The 24,221-nt window shown below is 43.2% G+C and overlaps 1 protein-coding gene across 1 annotated transcript in view; it reads left to right on the plus strand.

Moving 5' to 3' along the window:
- Nucleotides 1-24,221, plus strand: part of DYNC2H1 (dynein cytoplasmic 2 heavy chain 1) — a 613,609-nt gene that overhangs the window by 292,188 nt on the left and 297,200 nt on the right. Inside the window, exons 65-68 of the mRNA XM_040339316.1 lie at nucleotides 8,449-8,547; nucleotides 17,956-18,079; nucleotides 19,339-19,502; nucleotides 23,445-23,564. Coding sequence (XP_040195250.1) covers nucleotides 8,449-8,547; nucleotides 17,956-18,079; nucleotides 19,339-19,502; nucleotides 23,445-23,564 — 507 coding nt within the window. The remainder of the gene's footprint in view (nucleotides 1-8,448; nucleotides 8,548-17,955; nucleotides 18,080-19,338; nucleotides 19,503-23,444; nucleotides 23,565-24,221) is intronic.

Consider the following 24,221-nt stretch of genomic DNA (forward strand, 5'->3'; position numbering starts at 1 on the left):
CCTTCTCAATGGCACACAAAGCCATTTGACTTTCAACTATGATCAGCTGTGATCATTTTGATTAGCTCAGTATGAAAAGATCTTTTCTTGAGCATTTCAGTCCCTGATAGTGCAACTGAAGAAAACCACTATCGGTGGCAAGGAACTGTCCCTGGGATCTCCACGATAAAGTTGTAGACAGGCACAAGTCAGGAGATGGATACAAAAAAATTTTGAAGGCATTATCAATGCCTAGAAGCACAGTGAAGTCTATTATTATGAAGTGGAAGGTATTTGGTACAAGACAGATCCTCTCTGGATCAGGACATCGCTCCAAACTGGATGAAAGAGCCAGGAAGAAACTGGTTAGAGAGGCTACCAAGAGGCCTACAGCAACTTTGAAGCATTTGCAGGAATTTATGACAAAGAGTGGTCATCGTGTGCATGGGACAACAATATCACAAATTCTCCACAAATGTGGCTTGTATGGGAGGGTTACTAGAAAAAAAACACTCCTTGAAGAATGCCGTCACAACTGAACTTTGCCAAACGCAACTTGAAGATTCTGAGGCCACATGGAAAAGGGTGTTTATGGTCAGATGAGACTAAAATTAATTATTTGGCCTCAACACCAAATGATATGTCTGGTGGAAATCCAATACAGCTCATCCAAATAACACTATTCCTACAGGAAAGCATGTAGGTGGTAATATCCTGGTATTGGGGTGTTTCTCTGCAGCAGGGACTGGACTATGCCCGCGGGCCCCTCAAGTCAGGTCTAGAGGTCCGCACTTTATCTCGGGCCAGACAGCCAGCCACCCTAGCCCACAGTAATATCAGAATTATACAATGCCTGCCATACCCTGTCAAACTTTTTCTCACACCCCCTGGAAAGGTATGTCAACTTGTAGTAGGGCATCATAGAATTCACAAGCCCCTTCCAGAAAGCTATGCTTGAGGAAGCAGGTGATTTCCATGTAAGTAGAATGGCCTTCCTCCCATAAAAGAACAAAATACTCAACAGTGTTCTAAGGGCCCTGGAGGGGACCACCCCCTTTACCAGGCCCAAAAGACACACCTGGACTGACAAAGGAACGGGCACCTTTAAGTTGTTTTCTATGCAAGAGGCCACCTCACCCAGAATACCTTTATCTGCGGGCGCTCCCAAAAGATATGTTTTGCATCAGCCGGTGAAAAGGAGCATCTCCAACATTCCAAGGTGACAGACGGGTACAGAACTGAAAGCCTCGCAGGGGTGAAATAGATTCTGTGCAAACATTTTAAGTGTATCAGTCTATCTCTAGCGGATACCAAATGCTGAAAAGGGTGATCCCACATATGATCCCAATCCTCGCCATCTATACCAGGGACTTCCCTCTCCCACCGCTCCCTACATTTAGTTAACGCAATCGGGCTCTTTTTAAATAATTCCTTATATGTGACAGACAGGGTTTTAGGGAGGTCCTCCACCATGAGCAAATCCTCCAGAGCCAATGGTATGGACTCAACCGCCCTCTCCCGGAATTGAGCCTGGAAGGTATGACGAAGCTTTATAAACCTGAAAAAATACGAATTAGGAAGATCATGTCTGGTCTTGAGCTGGTCAAAAGTGAGTAGTACCCCATCTCTGGTTATGTCCTTAAGAAGTTTAATGCCCTTAGCCACCCACACCACCGGGTCTGGGAAAGAATGAAAATGAGGCAACTTGGGGTTCCCCCACAGCGGAGTCTGTGGCGAGAAACCCAAGTAACTGGGGCAAGCCAGCCCCACCGCCTCCTCCCATACACTAACAGTCGCCCGCATGGACAACGTCAGCAGCAGGTCAGACCCTGTTCCTCTGTGGATAGCTAGGCGAAGGGACTCGTACGACCCCAAGTGGGCTGCCTCCACCACTGTGGCAGAATCCCCAGCATCGGAGGTCAGCCATCTGCGTACAAACACCAGCTGTCTGGCAAGATAGTACTTCCTCCAGTCAGGCAAAGCCAGCCCCCCATGTCCCCAGGGCTCCTAAAGCACCTTAAGTCCTATACGTGGTAATTTGGGGGCCCATAGAAACAAACTAGTTATGCCATCTAGCTGTTTGAAAAAGGATTTAGGAACCCTCACTGGAGCGTGCCGCAGAAAGTACAAAATGACTGGAAGAATTTTCATCTTCAGTAAGTTTATTCTTCCTATGAGCGACAGCGGAAGCTTCTGCCAGGCCTGTGCCTTTTGCTTAAAGAAGGCCAACAGGGGCAACAAGTTAAGCGCCATACAGTCAGTGCTGTCGGCCATGACCTTGACTCCCAAATAGGTGATGGACCCTAAGGGCATAGCTGGATCTGCCCCCTCCCTGGCCCCGGCATCCAAGGGTAAAATGGAGGACTTGCCCCAATTCACCCTCAGGCCAGAAAAGGTAGTAAAATCATTCAGGATCCTCAGGGTTGCCCGAAGTGAGGGTCCAGGGTCCTCAAGAAACAATAGCATGTCATCCGCTTATAATGCCAGACCTTCCCGAATAGCATCCCTAGACTCTCTAAGCGCCACAACTAGTGGTTCCATCATAAGTGCGAAAAGAAAGGGGGACAGAGGGCATCCCTGTCTAGCACCCCGACCACCGGAAAGAAGGGAGAGATAGACTGGCCCAGCCTAATCGCCACCCTGGGAGTGCTATATAGCAAAGTAATCCACTGCCTGAAAACCCGACCAAACCCCATCCTCTCCAGCACCCGGAGCATATACCCCCAATCAATCGAGTCAAAGGCCTTCTCAATGTCTATCAACACGATGATCCTGGTACCAGCATCCTGCCCGGGGAGCGTCATAACTCGGTACAGGGGCATAAAGTTCAGAAAAGTAGTTCTGAAACATTGACAGTACCTCAGAGGGGTCACTAACCAGATTCCCATCCTTACCCCTAATAAACGGGATGTTCGTTATCTGATTATCCACCGCCACCAATCTTGCCAACAACTTCCCATTCTTATCACCCTCTGAAAAAATTGAATTTGCCTTATGTTTCGCTTCCATATGGGCTAAATCTGAGAAATGTAGGGAGAGAAGACGCCTAGCCTGCATCAGAGACGCGTAAGAGGCATCAGAAGGACAACTGGCATGTCTCTCCGCACAGTCCTGTTCCGCTTCCTGCAGCCTATGAATTTCAGCATTGTGCGCCTACCATTAAATTCTTGAGGAAAATCTGCTGCCCTTTGCCAGAAAGTTGTCAGTGGGAAGAAGGTTTACCTTCCAACATGACAATGACCTAAAGCACACAGCAGAAATTACCACACAGTGGTTGAAGGAGAAAAAGCTTGAATGGCCTAGTCAGAGCCTAGACTTAAACCCCATTGAAACTCTGTGGAATGACTTGAAGACTGCAGTCCACAAATCAAACTTTAACTGAATTTGAGCAGTTCTGCAAAGAAGAGTGGGCAAATATTGCAAAGTCTAGATGTGCAGACTAAAGGCTTCAATTAAAGCAAAAGGTGGTTCAACAAAATACTGACACAAGAGGGTGATCCTTTTTAAAACCCAGTGATTCTGTTTTTTATTTTTCTGACATGTTTGTGTTCTATCTTTCAATTGGATGTTGCAAATACAGCTGGATAAAACTAAAACTGTGACTGTCATTGTTTCAGGATGCAAAGCAACAAAATGTGATTATTTTAAAGGGGGTGATTCTTTTCTATACACACTTTAAGTGATGGGGGAGATCTAGAAAGTCTATGTCGCTTGCTATCTTCTTATCCCTCTCAGGGATTAAGTAGTGGGATTTCTCATGTTCACTTACTAACTTTCAACACCCTAACACAGCGGTGGTCAATCTTCTGGATATTGGGAGCCTCAAGTGTAGCCCTGATATCACCAAAGGACCACACATAATATTTAGTGTTAGAAACAGTAGACACAAAGCATGATTTTGTCAAAGGCTATGGGCATGACACAAGAGATGGTCAAAAACTGTGGACATGTAGCATGACTACAGGCATGCTACAGGAGATGGCCAGAGAATACAAGAATAACAAAAGAAGGTGGTGACTTCACATTCCGCCAATCAGACATTGTGTATTCTTTCAAAAGAACCAATTGCACACATGTATATATTCAAATAGAATACTAGCAGTGATGTGTGCAAATGGTCGTGTGCAGAGCCATGCGGCATGCTTTCTGTGAGACAGTGCCTCACAATTTGAACACTACAAAGATGGCTCTGAACATGACCGTGTGTACACCAACCCACTGCTAGTCATTAACCACTTAAGCCCCGGACCAATATGCTGCTAAATGCCCAGAGGCATTTTTAGAATTCGGCACTGCGTCGCTTTAACAGACAATTGCGCGGTCGTGCGACTTGGCTCCCAAACAAAATGCGCGTCCTTTTCTTCCCACAAATAGAGCTTTTTATGGTATTTGATTGCCTCTGCGATTTTTATTTTTTGCGCTATAAACAAAAAGAGTATCATTTTTGAAAAAAAAACAATATTTTTTACTTTTTGTTATAAGAAAAATTGAATAAACTAAATTTTAGTCAAACATTTAGGCCAACATTTATTCAGCCACATGTCTTTAGTAAAAAAAAATCGCAATAAAAAAAAAATTAGCTTCCTAGCGGCAACAGTGACACTAATACAGCGATCAGAAAAATGATCGCTTAGTGACACTGGCAATAGGGAGTGAAAAGGTTAACTAGGGCAGTGATCAAGGGGTTAAAACTTTATTAGGGGGGGGGGGTGCGGGGCTACCCTGGACCTAACACTAACTGGCTGTCACACTAACTGTCACACTGACACTAAATGCAGTGATCAGTACATATATGATCACTGCATTCAGTGACAGTGTGACAGGGGGGTGGGGGGGGGTGATCGGAAGGGGTTAAATGTGAATTTGTGTACTGGTGTCAGTGTAGTGTTAGGTGCGACTTACTGTGACTCTTCTCTCATCTCGGCGGTTTGAAAATACCGCCGAGATGAGAGCTGCATCACTTCCTCTGCCTATATTTACATTTTACAGGCAGAGGAAGTGACACAGCGGCGGCTCACAGGATTGGCTGGAAGCGATCACGAGGGGGCGGACAGAAACGAACAGCCGTCCCCTCGAGTCGGATCGCTCCCGGAGGTAAGCCGCCTGTATGTGCCATTCTGTGGACGTAAATAGTCGTGCGGCGGGCGTTAAGTGGTTAAATGCAGTCGCCATGAAGTGGCCAGTCTCTTGTTGAGGCATAAAAACAAACATCCCTAAAAGAGCAAACATATCTGCTGTGTCCACAGGAAGGTTTTCGCGGCCAATGGTCTTTCACCAACGTCTGTATGTGCGAATACGCTCACATGAGCGCATTACAGCAAAACCGACACGAGGGTGCATCTGACAACATACATTAAAGGGGTTGTAAAGGTTCGTCTTTTATTTTTTAAATTGGTTCCTTTAAGCTAGTGCATTGTTGGTTCACTTACCTTTTCCTTCCATTTCCCTTCTAAATGTTTTTTTTCTTTGTTTGAATTTCTCACTTCCTGTTTCTCGTCAGTAAGCTTTCCACCATCATCTGAGCAGTGGAAAGTAATTTAGAACAGCTTACTGAACACCTTACTGAGGAGGAACAGGAAGTGAGAAATTCAGACAAAGAAATCAAAGAAAAAAACATTTAGAAGGGAAATTTAAGGAAAAGATAAGTGAACCAACAATGCACTTGCTTAAAGTAACCTATTTAGAAAATAAAAAACGAACCTTTACAACCCCTTTAATAAAAACTTCCACAACAGGCGGCTACATTTATGAATATTTGCAAAGGAAAAGCGATACCAACTGTGGCAAAAACGCTGCACACCCCTGATAGAACTTGGAAAAAAAAAAACAGGTACCCCTAGGGGCTTTGAATTGCAGCAATAAGTAAAGATGATACACATAGTGAAAATTTGTATAAAAGTATATAGATTATTATAAATCAAATGATATCAAAATGTGAAGAATTATCTGATAGGAATCAGGACATGAGCTCCTAAAAAAACATAAACAAAGGCTAATACACGTATGAAAACGGCCGATAAACAGTCAGTACAACATTGAAAATGATTACTATGGACGCAAGGCCCCAAAGCCTTTCGACCTTTAAAATAATTGCGGTCTTCTTCAGGGTGAACAAGGTTTGCGACCATAAATTCTACAATAGAATACATATATGTTAAACATTTTATACACGTTTTTGCAAACAACCATGCATGACCTTCACATGACCTGTTATAACATCATCACCAAGGAATACATGCCAAGGTGACTGTTGGAAGCCAAGGACAGCAGTCAGCCAGTGACCAGCCACCGAAGAGCAGCCCTCGAGGGTCCAGCCAGGTGAGAGGATGGTCAGATGGAAAAAAAGAGATACCATATTGTGGGGCAGAAAAATATCACCCCCTGGCCTACGAGAGGCCGCAACCTGCGACCCCACACCGGCGGAGCCGGAAAAAGGGGAGCGGGGAGCGGGGGGAGGGGGGGGGGGAGGGGAAGATGCAGGGCAAGACCCGGAGGGAAGAAGAATGCAGCCAATCGCATCTTCACTTCCCTTTTCCTCCCCCCCCCCCCATGTTCTTTATGGATCATTTTATTACACATTTCATTCCATTAGTCACTTTCCAGTGCACAGCTGGCTAGTCTGTTCACATCCGCTCACAATTATCACATTCCCACATATATTTCCGTGCTATCCGTATCATCTTTTTTCATTGCTGCAATTCAAAGCCCCTAGGGGTACCTGTTCTTTCTCCAACATATATGAATATTATAGGAAAACTCATATAAAAGTTGTAAGGTGATTGGGTGAAGGCAGTCATTGCTTCATTATTCACTCATTCAGGGCTGCTGTTCGAAATCATGGAGCCCAGTACTACCTAACAGCCCCCTCCTTTCCCTCAAAAAATACAAAAATAATATTTTCGCTAAAAATACGCCGTCCTTTACACGCACAGGAACTTTAATGGCATCTCAGTCTTGGTCCGTAGGGTTCAATATTGAGTTGGCTCGCCCTTTGCAGCTATAACGGCTTCAAATCTCCTGGGAAGGCCGTCCACAAGGTTTAGGTGTGTCTATGGGAATGTTTGAACATTCTTCCAGAAGAGCATTTGTGAGTTCAGGCACTAATGTTGGACGAGAAGGCCTGGCTCGCAGTCTTCACTTATTCCAAAGTCAGTCAAGTTCCTCCACCCCAAAAGCGCTCATCCTTGTCTTTTTGGATCTTGCTATGTGCACTGGTCCAAATCATTTGATGGCAGGGGGATTATGGTGTGGAGTTGGTCTTGGCCCCTTAGTCCCAGTAAAGGGAACTCTAAAGGCGTCAGCATACCAAGACATTATGGACAATTTCATGCTCCCAACTTTGTGGCAACAGTTTGGGGATGGCCCCTTTTTGTTCCAAAATGACTGCGCACCAATGTACAAACAAGATCCATAAAGAAATGGATGAGTTGCCAGTGGGGACAGCGGTGACATTGCAGGCTTTTGTTTTTAGGTAAGTGACACATTATGCTTTACCTTTGCAGGGAAATAAAGAGGCTTACTTCCTCTTTAACAATATATAAATTTGTGAATTTAAATAGTCTCGCAGCAGATTCCCTTTAAAGTAATTTTTGAAATTTAGGTTACTTGTAACCCTCTTAGGCCCCGTACACACCAGAGGATTTCCCTTGGAAACGGTCCGCCGGACATCCGCTGTGACGTGTCGCGCCTTCGCCGCGACGATGACACGGCGACGTGCGCGACGCTGGAAGGTAACTACTTCCACGCATGCGTCGAATCATTATGACGCATGCGAGGGATGGGAGCGGACGGATTGATCCGGTGAGTCTGTACAGACGACCGGATCAATCCGCTGGACACGATTCAAGCGGATAGATTTCGTAGCATGCTAAGAAATTTCTATACGCTTGAAATCGATCGGCTGGACGAATCTCCGTGGAAAAATATCCGCTAGGCCGTACAGACGACCGGATTTGTCCGCTGGAACTGATCCGCGGATAGATCCGGTCGTCTGTACGAGGCCTTAAGGTTCTCTAAGGCTGCTTTCACACTGAAAGCCCCGACCATTAGCGGTAAAGCGACGCTAGTTTTAGTTGTGCTTTATTTCTGTTTAAGCGGCCGCTGGCGCGGTGCTTTTTGACTCCAAAGAAGGGGTTATAAACTCCCATGTTGCTGTGCTTCCAAAGTGCTTTTTAGGCATTTCAGAAGGGCTGCCCATTCATAGCAATGGGCAGGGGCGTTTTGGAGCACTGTATACAGCGCTCTCAAACCGCCACAAAGATGCTGCTTGCAGGACTTTTTCTAACTTCCCACAATCACCCATTGCAGAGAGTGGGAGGCACTTTACAGGCGCAATTTGTAGGGCTAAAACTTCTGAAAACTGCCTCAGTGTGAAAGGGGTCTTACATGCAGTTTTTGTGCTGCTGCCCTCAATATGAACATAAATCCTAAAAAGGTATGTAACTTATTGCTCTTTTCTTTTTAATCCAGAGTCAAGTTTGTCCATTTTTAATCGATCCGTCTTCCCAAGCTACAGAGTGGTTAAAAACACATTTGAAGGAGTCTCGTCTGGAAGTCATCAATCAACAGGTATATCTGAAGGGAGCTAACGCTACTTGTCAACTGATTTCTAAGGCAGTGATTTAGGCATGAAATATTAACGTCTTAGTGAAATTTACTGCACTTAGCCATATAATCTCTATTTGTTTCTATATTGAACACATAACGGTAATATAATTTTAGATAAATAAATTATTTTGGTGAAAGGTGGCTTACTATTTCTGCCATGTTCATGTCTGTAACCATTGATCTTGTGGATGAATTTAAAGAGAACCTGTCATCAACTTGACTGATAAGTTCACTTTTTTCCAAAAAATAATAAATTCAAGTCTTTTTGCAGGTAAAAAATGTGCATTCATACATTTTTGTTGCAGGAGCCTGTAAAGCATTGAACCAGCGATCAGCAGATCGCTGGTGCCATGTAGGTCTCCTGCAGATCTGTCAGTGTATCGACTTTATTGTTACATAGTTACATATAGTTACATAGTAGGTGAGGTTGAAAAAAGACACAAGTCCATCACCTATGTGTGTGATTATATGTCAGTATTACCCTGTATATCCCTGTATGTTGTGGTTGTTCAGGTGCTTATTTAATAGTTTTTTGAAACCATCGATGCCCCCCCACTGAAATCACCGCCTGTGGAAGGGAATTCCACATCAATGCCGCTCTTACAGAAAATAACCCTCTACGTAGTTTAAGGTTAACCTCTTTTCCTCTAATTTTAATGAGTGGCTACGTGTCTTGTTAAACTCCCTTCCGCAAAAAAAAGTTTGTACCTTGTACGAGGACAGGAAAAATGAATGGACTACCACAGCGCTTACATCGCTATGGTAGTTAATTGAAAACTGCAAGCCAACAACCGCAAAGGCTGCCGAACCTTGTAGGTTTTCCATTTACAGGACACTGTCGTCCGTGTGTGACGTGGCTAGGTGGGCAGAGCCCCTCTCAACCACTTTCGTTTTGTATTGTGTCATCTAGTGGGGAGAGAGAAGATCCCAGCTAGCTGTCAGCAGGGGGTGCGGGGGCGGCGGTCTGTTCATAACATGTCACATGTTATACCCTGAATATGGGTGTAACATGTTACGAATGGCGGAGTTCTTCTTTAAACAAATTGCAGGTAAAAGCACTTAAAAATCAGCTATTTTAAATACTTGCTTGCAGCAATTTTCCTTTGCACCATCAATTTAGTTTATTCACTTAAAATGTGCCTTTGAACTTGCTAGCAAATTTGACCACTCCAGAATAATTTCCAAGCACAGACACCCCCCCCCCCCCCCTTCCTTGCATATCTGAGCCAGAGCTGCTGTTAAAAATGAATGCCCCCCTTCCGCTGGAAATATCAAATGATGTTTTTGCTAAATAAAATCATTATTAGCGGAAACAACAAAATTCCTACTAAATATAAAAGATAAAAACTGTATCAAATTAATAAACGAAGCTCTGTGTCCTGAGGTCCTGGGGCTCATTCACATGGACGCTGTGACCTGTACAGTGAAAATCAGTGGTTTATGTGGCTGGAACCACCTGGAGCTGTGTGCAAACAGCCTGTGTTAGGGCTCTTTCACACGGGCGGCCCGTTCAGGTCCGCCTGCCAGTTTTTTTAGGCACACCTGAACGGGCGCTCCGTGATCCTCTATGGAGCCGCGGATGTCAGCGGTGACGAGCCCGCTGACATCCGACCCGCTCCGATCCGCCAAAGTGTGACGGAGGAAAAACCTACTTTTCCATCCATCTATCGGATCGGGTGAACACGGACAGACGATCCTTGTTCATCCGATCCCCCCATAGGGGAGAGCGGAGAAAAGACAGGGCGGTCCCTGCACAGTGTGCGGGGACAGCCCTGTCATTCGCCGGATCAGCGGGGGATCAGCTGGGATTACTGATCCACCCGTGTGAAAGGGGCCTTAAGCTGTGGGATCACAGCAGCTGTATGAATGCAGCCGTAGGTCCTAATTTGACAGGTGGGTGGGTGCAGGTGTACGGCCCTGAACACAGACAGTGTGCATTCAAGGCCATTTACCCAAACCTGTCAAACTAGGAACGGCAGTTATGTCCATCGCTGTGTCCACATAGAGTACTGGGCGGCTTCAGATGCATGAACAAACCACTCATTCACGTGGTCAAAGTACCTGTGTGAATGAGCCCTTAAAGCTTGTTCACATGTGAGGTCAGGGGGCTTTAAAATCCCACGGTTAAGCTGTTCTTTTATCGCTTCCCAAAAGCTACCCCCTTAATTGCAAAGGCAGTGCCTGAGGTGTACACATGTAGCAGCCGCAATACTTTGCTTCTTAGCTGTTGAGTAATTATACCTCCTGCAACCCTTTCAAGTGAGTGATGCTACACTGTAAATGCATCACAACCATCAGTTGAGGCATGCTAGTGTTGGGTTAAAGCAGGTGGTGAGGAGGCGATATGCCTCCTCATCGCCTATCAGATTCTCTTTAAAGGGCAACCCAATCATTATTACACTTCAGAATTTTATAATTTATTTTCTATTTATATTCTTTACATTTTCTTTTAACTGCAGGGGGAGCCACAGGAGGATGGGGTCCAGTGATAAGGCCGTACAGCCAGTTCTCCTGTTCAGTAGGTGCCTGGTCCCCCCTGTTGGGCTGATGGGGCCAAGTACAGGAGGGCCAGCTATACTACCTTGCTGGTGGCCACCCTGGTCATAGCCCTCAACTTTTCTGTGAGTGTCTACTCTTTGCTGATGCAAAACTTCCCTTCACCTCCCTACATAAACTTGTATGTAGCAGCGGGGGGAGAAAAGCAGAAGAATAGTATAAAGAGTCATTAGAGTCTGCTAACATCACATGCAATATGGTGGCACCCAGCAGCATTCTCAGGGTTTTTGTATGTCTACACTGGTGAGATGTTTTTGCAGGTAAATAACATACAATAGCATGTACACAGAATATGTAAAATGCACATACTGTACAACCTCTGTTGAAATGAGTGGTCTGGCGATAGGGTCTCTTTAATGACGCAGGAAACTTGTCTTCCTGTGTCTCATATGATGATGTAATGGGGAGGACACACACACAACACATTCCTCTGACCAGTGTGGATCTTAAAATAGGGCAGGCACAGACAATAAAATAGGTTTCTGACTCAAAGTAAACCTTCCCCCCAACCAGGGCCAATCCTAGGGTCACAGGCGCCTGGGTGCAGAAATATTTCTGGCGTCCCCACATGGGCGTGGTCATTTTACTAACTCCTCCCTTTTACAAATGTTTCTATGGCAACGACTCAACCACAGAAATGCTCCCCCACAAATTCTTCAAAACCCTGGGATCCTTACATGATCTCTTAACAATAAACAAAACACAGGAAAAGAAGCAGAGTACTTTATTAGGACCTGGAGGGGGGCCTCTCTGATGCACACAGAGAGGGCTTCTGTTAGAGAGTCTGTTAGAAAGAACCCCCAGACATACTACAGACATGATACAGGAGATGGTCAGAGACTGCAGATATAATACAGTAAATGGTTAGAGACTGCAGACATGATACAGAAGATTATTAGAGACTGCAGACATAGTACAGTAGACAGTCAGAGACTGCAGACCATTAGACCCCTTTCACACTGGAGGAGTTTTTCAGGCGCTTTAGCGTTAAAAATAGCACCTGAAAAAAGCCTCATCTATAATCCCAGTGTGAGAGCCCGGGTGCTTTCATACTGGAGAGGTGCTCTGGCAGGACGTCCAAAAATGTCCTGCAAGTAGCTTCTTTGAGACACTTTAGTGTGTGTATACACATCGTCGCCCCCACCTCTGCAGGCGCCTGGGTGCAAAGCACTCTGCTAGCCCTGCCTAGGATCGGCCCTGCCCCCAACCACCACCACCACTAACCACACCACCAGCATATATTCATCATTCCTCTCTCATTCACCATGTTTTTTGACTTCCGGTACTGAAATGAAATACCCAACACGTCTGAGTCTTGGTGAGCATGTGACTCAATCCCCCTTTATCATATGAGAACACTATGTGCCTCGTGATTTTCCCCATGCTGAAGGAGTCCATAACCCTTTGTGAGCTCTTGCAAGTTGATTTGGAGCTTACAGCTATGGCAAACTGAATATAAGTTTTATTAAAAGGAAAAGTTCACGTAAAGACATCATTTTTGCATAATTGACATCCCAGCTTCAGAAACTGAAACAAAATTGTTAGTAAGTTGCATTTTGAGATCTAAACAGTTTGTGAGTGTGGTACAATAGGATCTTCTATCGGTAAAATTATAAATTACATTTTAGGCTCTTTTTTTTTCCTAAACTTCTTTTTGGAAATGTCTCTAGTTTTCCCCTGCAGGAACGATATAGTTTTATCCAAAACGGCAGCTGGATCTCACAGCTGTGAACATTCCAGTCTGCACTGTAGGATTTTATGTCTCGCTCAACTCTCACTGACAAAAACAGCTCAGGGGCCTTGTGAATGTCTAGGGGGCCCAGCTACAACCTTCATTCCCCCACAGTTAACCAGGGAGAAAGGGAATTGGTCAAAGCTGTGCACCTGTCACATAAGGGAAGATGTATTTGTAGGCTGTTGATATGTGCTAGGGTGGACCCGGCAGTACAGACAGTGTGAAATGGGTGTAATTGTAATCCTTATGCCACTAAAAGAGATGGGGGGCTCTTTCTGCCTGAGTGCCCGTTCATGCCACAAAAAACGTCCTCCAGGTCTGTTCTGGACGTGTTTCTGCATGCACGTTTTTGATGTGTTCCCATGCATTTTTGTTGTGCTTTTGATGCGTTTCTGGATGCATTCCAGATTCTTTTTTTTATTGTTTTTTTTTTTTCATTGTACTGGGGTCCTGTGTTTTTTTTTTTTATGCTTTTTACAGCGTTCCAGTACAGCTCTGTGCAGAAAAAAAGCGTAAAAAAGTGGTAATTTTTTTTTTTTCTATAACTGAAAAACTCCCCTCCTTGGGTCTCTGTGACTACTCTTCATTGGCTCTCATCCTACCTATCCCAGCACACCTTCAGTGTCATAGTTCTATTTCCTCCTCTCCTCTTCCTTTCTCCGTCGGGGTCCCCCAAGGTTCTGTTCTTGGATCTCTCCTATTGTCGATCCACACCTCCTCCCTGGGTCAGCTGATAGCCTCCCATGGCTTTCAATACCGTTTCTATGTGGATGATACCCAAATCTATCTCTTTACCCCCCAGCTCACAACATCAGTCTCCTCACACATCACTAATTTACTAACGGACATATCAGCCTGGATTTCACACCACTTCCTCAAACTCAGCCTTTAAAAAACTGAGCTCATAATGTTTCCTCCCCCACGTTCCCCTTCCCCTGACTTCTCTATCAAGATCAATGGCACAACCAAAACCATCAACCCATCCCCACATGCCAGGGTGCTAGGTGTAGTCCTAGACTCTGAACTCTCTTTTTGCCCCCACTTTTAATCCGTTTCTAAATCTGGCTGCCTCAACCTCCACAACATCTCTAAAATACACCCTTTCCTAACCAATGACACCACAAAACGCCTAATCGACTCCCTCATCATCACTCACCTCAACTACTCCAACTCCCTCCTCTTTGGCTCACCTTTAAATAAGCTATCCCCCCTTCAGTCCATCATGAATGCTGCTGCCAGACTCATGCACCTTACAAACTACTCCCCTCTGCCATGCGAATGCGCAAGAGTGATTACAGCGCCAGAGCCCGCAAACCCGGAAGAAACACCGGGCACAATGTCAGCCGTCTCAGTGGTGTGCGCGCGCGCCACTGCAGGGGCTTCGTTCTAAGGTAAGTATTCCATAATAAGATAGTTTGCAATGCATACTAGCTCATTATGCCCTTGACTTACAGTTTGTTTTTTGTTTTTTGGGGGGGGGGGGTCGTGGACACGGTTTACATACAGGGGTCTCAAACTGGCGGCCCTCCAGCTGTTGCCAAACTACAAGTCCAATGAGGCATTGCAAGGCTGACAGTTACAAGCATGACTCCCACAGGCAGAGGCATGATGGGACTTGTAGTGTTGCAGCAGCTGGAGGGCCGCCAGTTTGAGACCCCTGGTACAACCTCTTTAAGAGGAGACATAGGATTAAAGGGAAATTCAAAGTTAGTTTATGTGGGGTCCCCAAATAAAAACAACGAATTGATGGGTATTGAAGGCTGTTTGAGGGGAAAACAAAGTTGGCCCCTTCATGAACGTGCTGGTGATGTCTCTGTGCTTTAATGCTGCCTCCAGGTAGGGCTGAGTACTCAAAATACATGGAGATTGTGCTGCTGCACCGCTAAGTAATTCAATAATTGTTTAAATATTTATATTTTTTAAAGGCTTATTCAATTTAGCTTTTAATTTGTGTTGTTTTTTTTTGTATTTGAGGGTAAAGGGTCCGAGGTCCAATTTATGTGTGAGGGTGAGGAAAATTGTAAGGATAAGTAAGGGCCCTTTTACACTACTTTGCACAAAGGTCACATATGTGTCGCAACTAGAGTTGAGCGGACACCTGGACTTTAAAAAAAAAGTTTGGGTTCGGGAAGCCGAACCCGAACTCTGAACCCCTTTGAAGTCAATGGGACATGGACTTTTAGTAAAAAAAAAAGAAAAAGCGCGGAGGTCCCCCCAAATTCAATAACCAGACCCTTTAGGTCTGGTATGGATTTTAAGGGGAACCCCGCCTTCAATTAAAAAAAAAAGACGTAGGGTTCCCCCTAAATATCCATAACCAAAGGGGTCAAATACTCATTGACTCATTAACTCATTGAAATGCAAATAAATTGATAACTTTTTTGAAATGCCTTTTTTTTGGATGTTTTGTTTTTCTGTCACTCACTGTCAAAATAAACCCACCATTAAAATTACAATATAAACTGATCATTTCTTTGTCAGTGGGCAAATGTACAAAAACAGCAGGGGGTCAAATACTTTTTCCCCCTCACTGTAGCAATAAACAATGAATACAGGTTCTAACTTTTTCTCACTGTACTAAAAACCTTTTACTGTTGGGTGTCCCTACTGGTTATATTTCTTCTCACTGTCTGATGTCCTGATGGCCACCATAAGTCGGTACACAAAATCTTAACAAAGATACTGACTTTTCCTTGTTCTATCCAACAATTGGGGGTGGTGGGGATTGGCAGGAGTTCTACTTTGAAATCTTGAAAGCTGCCAGGATAAATGATAATTGCTAAATATACTGCAGAGAATTAACACAATCCTGAAGTCTTATCAGGTGCAGAGCAGTGGATCGGGCTGTTTCGTAATTTCACTTTGATTTGAAAAGAAATAAATGGAAATAGTTTCATGCTAGATAAGTTTCTGGATGTCCTTACCTCACCAGAGAAACAATGATTTTTTTTTCTTTCTCAAACAGTTCTCATTAAAACTGAACTCCGGGCACAAAAACTTTGAATTCAGGATATTCTTTAATACCCACAAAAGATTTAAATCTGCCTGTGTGCACCAAATACCTTTACAAACTTAGATATTACTGTACCTTGTAAAAGCAGCAGTGACGTCATCGCTGTGCTGTACAAAGTCTGTACAGAGAGCAGAACTGTGGAAGGGACCCACAAGGCCCACCTGCTACAGGCTGCCTGTAGAAAACCACAGGGGGGCGGAGACAAGACCAATCACCCTGCACAAGGGGAGAGAGCAGCAGTGTCTGGTCTTTATTACAGGAAGCTCCTGCAGGGAAACAATGTTTTGCACTGGATTACTGCAAAGATCTGGTAGAAATACACAAAGGACACCAAGGTTTATGTAAGAATACATAGGCCTCTTCTATTTAGACAATATTTTCTTATCTTCCACATAGAGGTTTGTCTTGCATAATTTTACTGATGTATAATGAATGAATCTCTGCTATTATATACTATACTAGAGAAAAAAATAAAGGGTTTCTTATGTAAATGTAATCCACCAATCCTTTGGCCAAATATATTAAAATTGTGCTAAAGTCGAAAAGTCAGTCAGTTTTGTGATCTCAATTTATCTAATGGAGCCAGGTTTCAGTGGAAAAAACAAGGGAGATGGGGAAAGAGAGCGAGTTATTTTTTTATTTTTTTATAGTCACATAGCCCTCTGGTTTGCCCCACCAAGGGGTCACAGGAGTAGGGTGGCAATATTGAGGAGACAGGAAGGGATTGAAGCAGCAGGTTGGTGTTTGGTAGTAGTCTGGAAGGGCATGAGAGTAGTCTGGGTCAAAGCAGAAGTCAAGGTAGATGGCGAGCAAAAGAATAGTTGGGGTCTATGCTTGGGGCAAGGCAAGTAGCAAGCAATAAAGCGGCAAGGTCAATCTAGGTCAAGAACAAGTAAACCAGTAGTATTACACAGTTAAGTATTATAGCTATTCACCTAAAAGATAGCTGCAAGAAGACACAGGACCAGGGCTGGACTGTGACAAAAATTTGGCCCTGGACTTCATCCAGACTGGCCCACTTTGACTGGTCTCTCCCATGGCGGCCGGACAACTCCCGCACCCCTCCCCTGCCCACCCAAGCCCCCTCTCCCCCTTCACTAGCCATTCTACTTTATTAGAGTAGAATGACTGGTACTCTTATAGGCAGTACCAGTGGGGAAGCTAGACATAATTTCACCCGGGGCAATAAATCAGTTCGGTGCCCCCCCCCCCCTATGGGACCAGATTAGGCAGAAGTGAGAAACTCCCAGGCCATAGCTGTTGAGTCAGCTGTCTGTCCCCTCCCCCATGCTCCTCTGTCGTCTCCCCTGCTCCTCTGGTCCTCCCCCTGCTTCTCTGTTCCCCCCCAGGTGAGCGCTGCGGAAAGGGAGAGACAGAGGAGCGGAGGGGGGGGCGGCGGTCCGCTGTCACTGAAGCCGGCCCACTGAGCCATCGGCCCACCGGGAAACTCCCTGTAGTCCCAATGGCCAGTCCATCCCTGCACAGGATCAACCACTTCAAAGGCTGGACCCATGGGCCTTCAGAAGTCCAGGCATGGATTTTGTGAGTACCATTAGAGGTACTGTAGAGATTACTGAAGTACCATCAGCAGTCCTAGCAGGGATTGTGTGAGTACCCATAACATATGGGGAGCTACTGTATGTCAGGAGTGGTTGGTAGGGTGAGAGATATACTAAAAAAGGACCCAATATGCTGATACTGAAATGGCACCCAGTATTGGTCCGTTTTGCATTAGGAGCAGGCAATTTTGAGAGATCTGATATCCACGGTAAAAAAATAATAATAATACAAAATATATATATATATATATATATATATATATATATATATATATATATATATATATATATATATATATATATATATATATATATATATATATATATATATAAAAAAAAAGAATGTATATGAATGTTTTTTAACATGCAGATATTTTTTTTCTGTAGACTTTTTTTCTAGCATCATCAGGTTTGTGCTGTATTTTATTCATGCATTTCAACAATTTACTCTGAGCTGCTAGTTCAGTAGTCTGGAACTTGCAATGTTGTATTTTATGTACACGCAGGATGCAAACTTCATTACAGCTCTCGAGTTGGCTGTCCGATTTGGCAAGACACTTATTATCCAGGAGATGGATGGAGTGGAACCAGTGCTGTATCCGTTACTTAGAAAAGATTTGATTGCTCAGGGTAAGCAAGCTGCCAAAGGAAATTCAGCTGTGTCACTCATTCTACCCTACTACTGATAAATACTATAAATTGGAAGTATAGCAAGAGTGTGCTTTGATTAATGCTGTTCTTTGATTAATGCTGACCATTGTAAATTGGAGACCTCATAATCCATCTTTAGGACTTTAAGGATTATTTTTGAACAGCACTGAGATGCACAAAGAGATATCTCTATGATTAAGCCTTGTTTAAGAACATTGGGCTAGATTAAGCAACAACATACGGCGGCGTATCTCCAGATACATCGCCGTAATTTCAAATCTGCGCCGTCGTATCTTTACGCCGATTTTCAAAGGCAGATACGTTGAAAAAATAGGCTTCCTCCGCCGACATAACTTGAATACGCCGGCGTAGAATTGTGTGCAATTTTACGCTGGCCGCTAGGGGCGCTTCCGTAGATTTCAGCGTAGAATATGCAAATGACCTAGATACGCCGATTCACAAACGTACGTGCGCCCGGCGGAATTTTTTTACGTCGTTTGCGTAAGGCTTTTCCGGCGTAACGTTGCTCCTGCTTCTATGAGGCGTACGCAATGTTAAGTATGGACATCGTTCCCGCGTCGAATTTTTTTTTTTTACGTTGTTTGCGTAAGTCGTTCGCAAATAGGGCTGGATGTAATTTACGTTCACGTCGAAACCAATACGTCCTTGCGGCGTACTTTGGAGCAATGCACACTGGGATATGTACACGGACGGCGCAAAACACGCCCCCTCATACTCATTTGAATTAGGCGTGCTTTTGCCTGCCCCATTTACGCTACGCCGCCGTAACTTAGGAGGCAAGTGCTTTGTGAATACAGCACTTGCCTCTCTGATTTACGGCGGCGTAGCGTAAATACGATACGATACTCTACGCCGCCGTAACATTGCGCCCGGAATCTAGCCTCTGTGTAGAGGGTAAAGATTGAGGCAGGGAGTATGTGCTGATCATCCTGTAAAAAAATAGTCTTAAAATACGCTTGTATCAGTGTGCAGTAATTGGCAAAAAACGATGTTGCTTTCGTAGATCATGGAGAGCAGGGACGGGCTCACTGATGTGACCGGCGCCTGTGTGTGTCAGTTTGTTGCTGTGCACTGAGATGAACAAAGTGTCAAGAAAATGTGCATAACTGTCACTGTTTGTACAAAATTATAAAAATTAAATTTTGGAGTATTTCACCATAACTTGAAAGATATTAATGACAGATACCTTGCCATGATTTTACCGATTTATTTTACAGGCCCTCGCTATGTTGTCCAGATTGGTGAGAAAACAATTGATTATAATGAAGACTTCCGCTTGTTTCTTGCAACCCGTAATCCAACTCCATTTATACCACCTGATGCATCATCAGTTGTTACAGAAGTAAATTTTACTACCACTAGGGCTGGATTACGAGGACAGGTAATCAGATGGTCACTATAATTTTAGTTAATAGTAGTTTGCATTTTGTTTTTTATTTTCTGAACCTTAGCTACTCCCACTTGGATTAATACATTAGACTAAGCTTTGTTATACCTAAAGCATTTATCTTAATCGTACAATACAGAACACAAATTATTCATAGACCCTGGATTATAGACCTGTACCTTCAGGTGATTGGACATTAGCAAGCTTTTGTGGACACACCCATTGGCGTTTCCCCTACTTCGAGAATCCTCACTTTTGTGCTATTGTTTCAAGGTGACGGTCCTTTTCTCCTTGATGGAGAAATCACTCTTGGCTTAACTACTTTTTAAGTTTTCTTTAATATTTAATTTACAGATTCTTCAGTCAATTCCTCACTGTCCTCTAATGCCACAAATTGCGTTTTTCTAGATTGACGCAAGTTCAGTAAACCTTGGGAACCTTACATGGACCCCACGCTGTAAGGGCAGCTTGTAATATTGATTTGGGCACTGTATTCTGCATAGGCCCTACTCTTGGCACTTACTGCAATGTGTGTAGTCAGCCACAGGATGCTATACAGTAGGTGTAGAAAATAATCACCCCCTTTAAAATAATCACATTGTGTTGCTTTGCCGTCTGAAATGAAAACAGACACATCAGAACAAAATCAAAAAAATCAAAAACAGAATCACTGAGTTGGAAAAAGGATCACTCCCCCTTATGTTAGTATTTTGTGAAACCACCTTTTGCTTTAATCACAGCCTTTAGCCTGTTGAGATATGGCTCTACTAACTTTGCACATCTAGGCTTTGCAATATTTGCTCATTCTTCTTTGCAGAACTGCTCAAGTTCAGTTACATTTGATGGTAACCGTTTGTGGACTGCAGTCTTCAAGCCATTCCACAGATTTCCAATGGGGTTTAAGTCTGGGCTCTGACTAGGCTATGCAAGGACATTCACATTTTTCTCCTTCAACCACTGTGTTGTCATTTTTGCTGTGTGCTTTGGGTCATTGTCATGTTAGAAGGCAAACCTTCTTCCCATTAACAACTTTCTGGTAGAGGGCAGCAGACTTTCCTCAAGAATATGATGGTACAAGCCTATAACACAAGGTCTATAAATACATTGACTGTGTCCTGTATTGTACTGCAAGAAAAGGAATTTACAGGTAAATCAAAATTCATCTCTTTCCATTGCACCTTACATTGTTGAAAAGAAGAAACATGTAGACCAATTTTTTTCTGTTACATTTCAATTTTTTTCTGTTACATTCCTGTTTTGTATATAAATATGCATTGAAGCCCACAACAAACTCTGGGGTATAATAATAAAAATCAAAGAGGGACTTCTAAATTAAAATGAATATGGGTCCTAAAAAGTTGTCACAGAAGCAGGTGTTCCCATTGCAGGAATTTCCTTCACCTCTTTCAGCTGGTGACGAGTCAGCATTTTTGGATTTTTTTTACTTTTTGCTATAATAAATACCCCCCCCCCCCCCAAATATTTGTTTTATATATTTCCTCATTTTATGCTGATAAGTATTCTTTAACATATTTTATTATGGCGGACACATTCAGACACCTTTGGTGCTATTTTTGGCTTACTGTCTAAATTTGATTGGCAGTGAAGGGGTTAACCAGGCGGGGCGCTGAAGGGGTCAAGTGTGTCCTAGGGATGTGTTCTAACTGTAGGGGGGTTGGGCTGTGTGTGACATGACACTGATCACCGCTCCCGATTACAGGGAACTGTGATCAGTGTCTCGTCGCTAGGAAGAATGGAGAAATGCTTGTTTACATTGGCATTTCCCCGTTCTTCCACTCCATGAGACGATCATGGGTATCCCAGTGGACATCGAGTCCGCGGGACCTGCGATCACACTCACGGAGCTCGTGGCAGACACACACGCCCACAATGCTGCTTCTTAAAGGTGACATACAGGTACGTTAATCTGCCTGCACATGCGATTCTACCGTCGTATATCAGCGTGAGCCTGTCGACAAGCGGTTAAAAGGTCATAAAAAGAAAGGGTAGGGAGAGGGCATCTTTCGTGAAAAAGAAAGGAGGAGATATCCAGTCCTAATTGTATTTCTCTCTCACAATTATTTCTAAAATTCTTTCCTCTGTGGCACTCCTATTCCCTTTATCCATACCAAAGGGAAAGAAATATAAGAGAAAAACTATTATACAGTAGTTTTGAATTAAAAATAAGAATGATGAGAGGTCATCTAAGAATTGGCTACCTAGACCTCCAGAGGGCTAACTTCACTGTGAACATTGCAAAACATGCTCATTCCTGCCCACAGTGAAGAAGTTTATAAAATCAAAAGATGGCTTAAAAATGTCAGTTCAGTCCTTCATCAATTGTAGCACAATGGGAGTCAAATGTGTTTCACAATGTTCCTGCCCTTTGCTGTAGATGGGTAAAACCATAAGACAGCTAAGGAGGAAGATCTTGGAACACACAAATGACATCCATTTAACCACTTAAGGACCCGCTCACGTATATATACGTCGGCACTTTAAAAATGGATATCTCGGTAATAGCAGAAGCTCCTGCCACAACCGAGATATCCATCTTTTTTGTGAGCGGTCCTGTAAACGATAACGGTGGTCTCCGCGGCGGATTCGCCGCAAGATCACCATTATTGGCGGCGGGAGAGGGCCCCACGATCGGGTGCTTCCTCCTGCTTGGCTGAGATACGAGTGAGGGCAAGATGGCCCCCACCCTTCTACATAGCATAGCAGGGCGGAAGCAACATCAATAGACTCCATGCCCTCCTCTACACTCCCTTGTCAACATGCATTTTTTCCTATGTATTCCATACACTAAATTCTGCTATGATCACCAACATCCAGTCAAAATCCAGAAAAGTAACCACATGACTTTAGAAAAGAAGTGGGGGTGGGAATTAAAAAATAATGCCTGCCCCCGGGCTAGTGCATGAGATATGTAAATAACCTGTTACTCAGAGCAAGGGGGGCGGAACGGACTAGTTTTTTTTTTCTGTAAGTCCGTTTTATTTCACTGAACAATAAGAGGATTGCTCAGAGCTGGATTAACTCTGTGTGGGTAAAGATGATGGGAAATCTTATACTGTACATTGTGACAAAAAAAAAAAAAAATCGGGTTTACATCCACTTCAATGACTTGGAGAGGATCTGCAAAGAGGAGTGGGGCAAAATTCGTCCTGAGATGTGGGCAAACCTGGTGACCAACTACAAGAGTCGTCTGACCTCTGTGATTGCCAACAAGGGTTTTGCCACCAAGTCATGTTTTGCGAAGAAGTCAAATACTTATTTTGCTCATTAAAATGCAGATCAATTTATAACTTTTTTGAAATGTGTTTTTCTGGATTTTTTTTGCTGGTATTTTGTCTCTCATTGTTAAAATAAACCTACCATTAAAATTATAGTCTCATTTTTTTGTCGGTGAGCAAACGTACAAAAAATCAAAAGGGGATCACTTTTTTTCCCTCTCGCTGTATGTTGCTAAAAAGAAAATTCCCTGCTATAGAATGATTTCATTATTACAGATAGATTTTAGGGAGCAAGGGAAGGAAGCATATCTGACAATACCTACAGTAGCTTTGTTGGTTTCTTTTTTTTTTTTTTTTTTTTTTTTACAACATTGTTATGTAGATCTGGTTGATTCCATTGTTAGAAATGCAGAATGTGTATCTAGCTTGTAATAATTACTCCTTTGTGCTTACATCTTACAAGTTTGCACTGGAGAAATGCTTCACATGTGGTCACCCTGGAGAAATCAGACAGTCTATGCTGCAAATGCATTTGGAAAACCGAGGGATTCTGTGAAAAGAATGCAAATTATTTGATGTAGTACTTTAAAAGAAGTAGGGAAAGCGTGTGTTGTAATTACAAAGCGTGCTGCGTAAGGAATTTCCTGATTTATTGTTGTCGATGGCACATATGTGCTAATTCATGGAAATTTGTGTTTAGCTTTTAGCTTTAACCATTCAGCATGAAAAACCGGACCTTGAGGAACAGAAAACCAAATTGTTACAACAAGAGGAAGATAAGAAAATTCAGCTGGCTAAGCTGGAAGGGTCTCTCCTGGAGGTAAAATATGTAGAAGCGACTTCATTTACAGCCAGAGTTTATTTTATGTGGGCCCCGGTGTGATTTGTGGGCTGCTTTAGAACAGAAGCGAGGGTTACCTTGCTTTGTTCTGTTCAACGTTATTTTTAATCTACAAATGTTGCTGAGAAAATGTCATCTATTAAAAAATGAAAATCTAGATCTGAGAAAACTGAGTTGCACAGAATTCTTTATAGCTTTTATAATGTTGTTTTTTTTTTTTTTACAGCTGTAACTAAGCAACCCTTTAAAATATAAAACTAACCTTTAATCAATGCCAGTTCTCCAGTTTATGGCTGTTATGGGTTTGCTTAGAAATACGGCAGTGAAAGTAAAAAGAGGTATATAAAATAAAATGACATTATTAGAGTAGCATGTGCTAGAAACAAACCTGAAAGCTCATCTAAAACCAAAACTAAAAATGTATTATAGTACAGCTTACCAATTCTTAAATGTGGTGGCTACATTTTTTTAAGATTTATTTTATTTTATTTGGTGATCCGACCAGTAACGCACGTCCTCATATATGGCAGTGCAGCACTAAAAAGTGAACATCAAATTAGAAATTTAACACAAATTACCATAATTATATAACATTTAATGTCCATAAAAGTAAATGGCAACTATGTAGAAATAGTC

This window comes from Rana temporaria, chromosome 2, assembly GCF_905171775.1.
Source record: "Rana temporaria chromosome 2, aRanTem1.1, whole genome shotgun sequence".
In the NCBI taxonomy this organism is placed as follows: Eukaryota; Metazoa; Chordata; class Amphibia; order Anura; family Ranidae; genus Rana; species Rana temporaria.